At 44.6% G+C, this 5,627-nt stretch overlaps 1 protein-coding gene across 1 annotated transcript; it reads left to right on the top strand.

Annotated features, from left to right (window-relative positions):
* The first annotated feature begins 1,528 nt into the window (after positions 1–1,528).
* Positions 1,529–2,346, top strand: LOC132011115 (suppressor of SWI4 1 homolog). Its single transcript, XM_059389322.1, is given in 2 exon segments — positions 1,529–2,039; positions 2,042–2,346. Coding segments are annotated over 2 exon segments (816 nt in total).
* Positions 2,347–5,627: the final 3,281 nt, after the last annotated feature.

The raw sequence follows: 5,627 nt of genomic DNA, 5'->3' as shown, positions 1-5,627 counted from the left end.
GCCCCACTGATTGGATGCCTCCACTTGGCCTGACCCACTCTTGTATTTGGGCTTTGTTACCTGGGACTGGTTTCCAGGACTTGTTTTTAAGTAAGTTCCTCTGGGGTGGGGGAGTGTAGGGTCAGTTTAAGTTTTTTGCATACACAAAATCACAGCTTAACCGGATGCAGCTGCTCTGGCTAAATAGGCCCTTACAGGTTAGAGCTGGAGTAAATTCTCCTTCAGAATTCAAACTAAACCATTTCAAGAGAGTGAGGCAAGACCACCAATTTCTCAGAGCATTTAAAAAGGTCACAGGTTGGGGCACCTGGGTTAAGCCCACAGTGGGTTAAGCCTCTGCCTTCAGCTCAGGTCATGATCTCGGGTCATGATCTCAGGGTCCTGGGATCAAGCTCCACATAAGGCTCTCTGCTCAGCAGGGAGCCTGCTTCCCTCTCTCTCTCTACCTGCCTCTTTACCTACTTGTGATCCCTCTCTCTCTGTCAAATAAATAAATGAAATCTTAAAAAAAAAAAAAGGTCAGAGGGAAGATAATGGAAATGATGATGGGAAGGGATGTAAGACAAGTGTACATGGGTTTGGGGACATCAGTAGAGCAGGACCTTTGGAGCGACATTGACCTAGATTTAAATGCTAGACCATCTATTTTTCAGTGATGTGAATGTCACAGCAGGTCAGTTTTCAACCAAAGCCAAATCAAGCCAAACATAAAATTCTAAAGTGATATGCCAGAGCAATATTAAGTTTTCAAGGGAAATATTTACAAACAAGTTCAGGGTTCTAGAACGTCCCCAAGGACATAAACACATTGAAAGAGAGAACAGAGAGAGGCTACATGAGGGCTCTTTCTTTGGAGAGAGTTTTGTGTGTTCTGTGAGTTTCTGCCACCCCAAAGCAGAGCTATGAAGGTACCTGTCCCCAGCCTGAATTCTGTCGAAATGGACTTCTATGGGACCCCCTTGGAGTGCGCGGTATATGTGTTTCCTAAAATTGTAGAGGAGTAACACAGTGGACTCTTATTGAAGAATATAAAGGCAAGAGGCTGTAGGTATCAGCCTGAGACAGGAGAAAGAGTCTTCGCGCGCGAGAGATGAGTGACGCCAGGGACAAGGAGGTAAAAGTACCAGTATCAGATGTGCGTGTGCGACTTGGAGAAAGAGCCAGTCTGAAGTCCTTTAAACACTGACCAAGAGAACACAGGGAAAGAGGATGGGACCCGAAGAGAGAAATCCTGAGTGGGTAAGTGGATAAGCTACCACAGGCCAGGGTTTAAAGGAGGAGTGGCAACCCGAAGAAAATCCTTATCTGCAGCAGCGGTGTATCATCAGCGGTTTGGGGCAAGGTGGGGATGTGCGGGTTCCGAGTTAACCTGTGAACGCGATCAGGGAGGAAAGCCTTCTGCTCAGCACCTGCTAGGGGGAGGGGTTAGTAAGCCTCCCAAAAGCAATGTCTTGTTTAACAAGAACTTGACTCTGCTTTTACCTGTCTTCCCCAATGTACCCCACTGTATACCCCACTCAGGAAACAAATGCATTTGTTTCCTGAGATTTTTAGAATCAGATGTGTATGTAACAGAGGGCTGCCTTTTACTCTTTGCTGGCACCTGAACAGCGCAGATCCACGCGGGCTCGAGAGGCAGCCCCGCCCCGGCCTGAGTGGGCGTGTCCACACAAGAAGCACGTGCCTGGGCACAACTCCGCCCCCGGGAGGCCTGGGCCGCAGCCGCACTGGTCCTTGTGAGCTTGGTGTGGCGCCCTTGGCGGCGTTCAGCCAAAGAGCTTGGGCTCGAGGTGAGCCGCTGAGCGCTCGCCGCCACAGTCTTCGGCTTGGAAAGAAAAATTCTCCAAAGGATTTTGCGGCAGTGGCTGGTTGCCTCTGGGTCACACACTTACTAATCTTGATTAAAACAGGGAACAGTGTTTACTCTAAGCCCACGCACCTTCCGGAAAGCCCCACCTTGACTCTCCAGATCAACAAATAGGTGCTGCTTGGTGATGTCGCCTCGCTGCAGGGCCACCACATGCGAGAGCAGCTGTTTGCCGACCGTCTCTCCTGGTGCTCAACAACTTCGGCCCCCACGGCATGCACGCCAAGCTCATGGCCACCCTGTGCCAGACACGGTTCCCCTCCATCACCGTGCGCAAGGGGAACCAGGGCACCACCAAACACTGCCTTCTAATAAGCTCCACTCCCGGGGACCTGGATTCCCACGATCAGAGCATCGAAGTCATTCCCGTGGGTGCAAGTCGTGGGATAATGAACGGTCTCCTGGAGAAATTCCCCAATAAGAGCCACCTGCATGACCTCGGTGATCTGCGGGCTCCGGATGCAGGACTTTCAGAGTGAGGCGGAGTCCAAGGTGAGCACGTGGCTGAGCGCCCTGTGGCTCCCGGAGATCCCATCTCGGAGGCGCTGCAGCTCATGGCGATCCAGCAGGATGGCAGTCTCTGCGTAAGAGGTTGGAGGAGCACCAGGCCACCCTCAGCCAAGTAAGAGAGGCTGCAGCTCAAGGCCCAAGAGGCAGGACCAGCAGGCTCAGGTGGTTCAGTGCAAGCATGAGCGGTAAGAGGCCCGCAAAAGGAAGAGCCTGGATGACATGAAGGGCATGGGCAGAGGCCAACGGGACAGTGATGCCCAGGACCCTGGAGGCCCACCCAGGAAGCAGAGGGGACTGACCAGGAGGAGAGAAGGAGAAGGGGTGGGAGGAGAAAGGGGTAGGGTGTGCAGCTGGGTATTTCTAGAAGTTGGCTGGGAGGAGGCAGATGAGAACATGTTCCTAAAGGTGGCCAACAGGAGAGAGCCCACAGGGCCCCAAGGCTAAAAGCATCTGTAGAGTGGAGGTCCCCAAAGACATTACTACGGGCATTTTTACACTTTGGTGAGTTGTTTAGTTTTGTTTTGTTGTTAAATGGTGTCTTTCTATTTCCATTAGGTAGCAGTGCCCTTCCTGGTGGGAGGTAAAATGACAGGGGAGCAAAGAGGTCAGACATGGGTCCTAATGGCTCTCTGTTCCCCCAGAGAATTCTCCTGGAGGGGACCAATGAAAAAGATAACTTTGCAGGTGCATCTAACCATGGGACCTAGAATGATCCTTGTCAACTTACTAAAGGGCTCCAAAAGTCAACTGGATCTTAGGATTTAAATCCTGTCACGCAAATTAGGATCTCTGCAACCAGTGGCTTATTTTTTGCTGCCAGAGAACTTTATAAAATTGAATTTCAGAGTCATACTTAGTGTTCTATAGAAGGATTTTATTGTAGTAACAAAGTAAATGGGAAATATAATAGAAAATTCAGATAGAAAAGTGTTAAACTGTAAAATGAGGTAATTTATAAGGAAGGAGATAAACAGCTATAGGGAGATTGGGTCTGTAAAGCATTTCCTGCAAGCTATGATTAATTGTTTGTAGGGATACATTCCTGTCTCATAAGAGAGAGTATGTGTAGTATGTGTAGAGGTCTTAAAATACATTCACGCTCCCTAAGGGAGATAAATTATACTAAGTTTAATATTGAGACAGGAATACAAAGTAGTAAATCAATAATGAGTTTATACAGAAAAATATTTTTCATTTAATTTTTATAGAAGTGTTTGCATGACCTGTGAGCATATTATCCAATTGGAATGATGAGTGTTTTTTTCTTTCTGTACCAGTTTGCTTTTATATGTATTTATTTAAAAGATTTTATTTATTATTTGACAGAGAGAGACACAGCAAGAGAAGAAACACAAGAAGGGGGAGTAGGAGAGGGAGAAGCAGGCTTCCCACTGAGCAGGGAGCGTAGTGCCAGGCTCCATCCCAGGACCCTGGGATCATGACCTGAGGTTAAGGCAGAGCGTAATGACTGAGCCACCCATTTGCCCCTTTTGTTTTGGTTTTTAAATGAGCTTTAAGAGATGAGAGGATTTTAATATAATCACTTGATTATGATTAGGAAATTCATTACAGTGTTAGTGTATTAGCTGATGTTGAGTCAAATTATCTAAGGTCTTTGTTCAGTTAAAATAATATTTAATAATATTTATTATACTGAGGAATTGCTGTTTATCAAATATTTATTGAGAACCTACTATGTACCTAGCACTGTAGAAAACAGTAGTAAAGATACAAAGGGCCTTCCTTTATGTTACTTATATTCTATGACTCTTTTTTTTTTTTAAGATTTATTTATTTATTTATTTGACAGAGAGAAATCACAAGTAGATGGAGAGGCAGGCAGAGAGAGAGAGAGAGGGAAGCAGAGAGCCCGATGTGGGACTCGATCCCAGGACCCTGAGATCATGACCTGAGCCAAAGGCAGCGGCTTAACCCACTGAGCCACCCAGGCGCCCCAATGTTACTTATATTCTAGAAGGGACAAAAATTACAAGCTGATAGAAAAAATTAATATCTATATATTATTCAAAAGTAAGAATAAATTAAGCTTAAAGGGACATAGAGTGACAGTTTGCTATGTTAGAGGACTCAGGAGAAGTGTCCTTGAGAAGGTGTCTTCTGTCTTGAGTGAAGTAAAGGGACAAGTTATTTGATTATCGGAGGGAAGAAATTTCAGAAAAGTAACAGGAGGAGCAAATACTTTAAGATACTGTTTATTTTCTTGTTTGGGGAATTGTAAGGTCAGGTTGACTCAGTGATTGAAGAGGATATTGGTATGAGTGAAGCTAGGAACATAGGAGGAAGCAGGTCATATAGGTATTTGTGGGAGACCACTGAAGGATTTTAGAGCAACAGTGTAACATAATCTTATTTACATTTTAGAAATATCCATTCTGTGAACAATAGTTCACGGGAGGAAAAAGGCAGAAGCAGAGAGACCAATTCAGCAGTTATGTGGAGAGAATGATGCTATGAGGGCCCAGGGCAGAGGGACTAGGGAAGTCCCACTAGGGACTGGTGGAAGAGTTGAGAAGTGGTTCTTTTTTACATATATTTTGAAGGGTCAAAAACTATGCTAAGTTCTTTATATATAATATCTCACTTAACCTCAAAACAACTGATGAGGAAGACAGACATTAATTTCAACCCCATTTCCAGAGGATGAATCTGTGGATGAAAGATGTCAAGTAACTTTCTCAATGTTGCTGTACTAGTAAATGATAGAATTAAAAATGATGAAACATGGACTTGGCTATCTCTGTAACATGAGGTTTTGCCTATAACATTACCCTGACTTTTACTTAACCTCAACTGCAACTTAATCTCAACTGCCTACTGACCATGGCAGTAGGACAGCAATAGAAAAATGGCCTCAAAGGTCAGGAATCCTCTCAATGAAATGGAACTTTTCTTTTGATCTGGTTACTTTGTTGCTCATGGATATCTTGCACCATCTCTGTATTAAGCTTGAGTCCTAAACTGGAGGTGGAAAGATTCTAGGAGTTGCAGACAATAAGCCTATTGATAGAGAAGGAAAAAGAATGTCATATATCCTTCCTACCTCCAACACTCCACCACGAGAACAGGGAGAAATTTGGTTTTATTTATTTATTCTTTTTAGGTTGAAAACTATATTTTCTCAGTCAATTATTTCAATTAATGATCAGTTTGTTAGTGTAAATGCACCAAACTTAATGGTGGTTTCTGCCAATTAGCTTTAAAAATAATAAATTTACAATTTAAACAAAAC

The sequence above is a fragment of the Mustela nigripes genome, chromosome 1 (genome assembly GCF_022355385.1).
Source record: "Mustela nigripes isolate SB6536 chromosome 1, MUSNIG.SB6536, whole genome shotgun sequence".
Taxonomy (NCBI): domain Eukaryota; kingdom Metazoa; phylum Chordata; class Mammalia; order Carnivora; family Mustelidae; genus Mustela; species Mustela nigripes.
The sequence above is the reverse complement of the archived record's forward strand: the minus strand, read 5'-3'. Positions and strand labels throughout refer to the sequence as shown.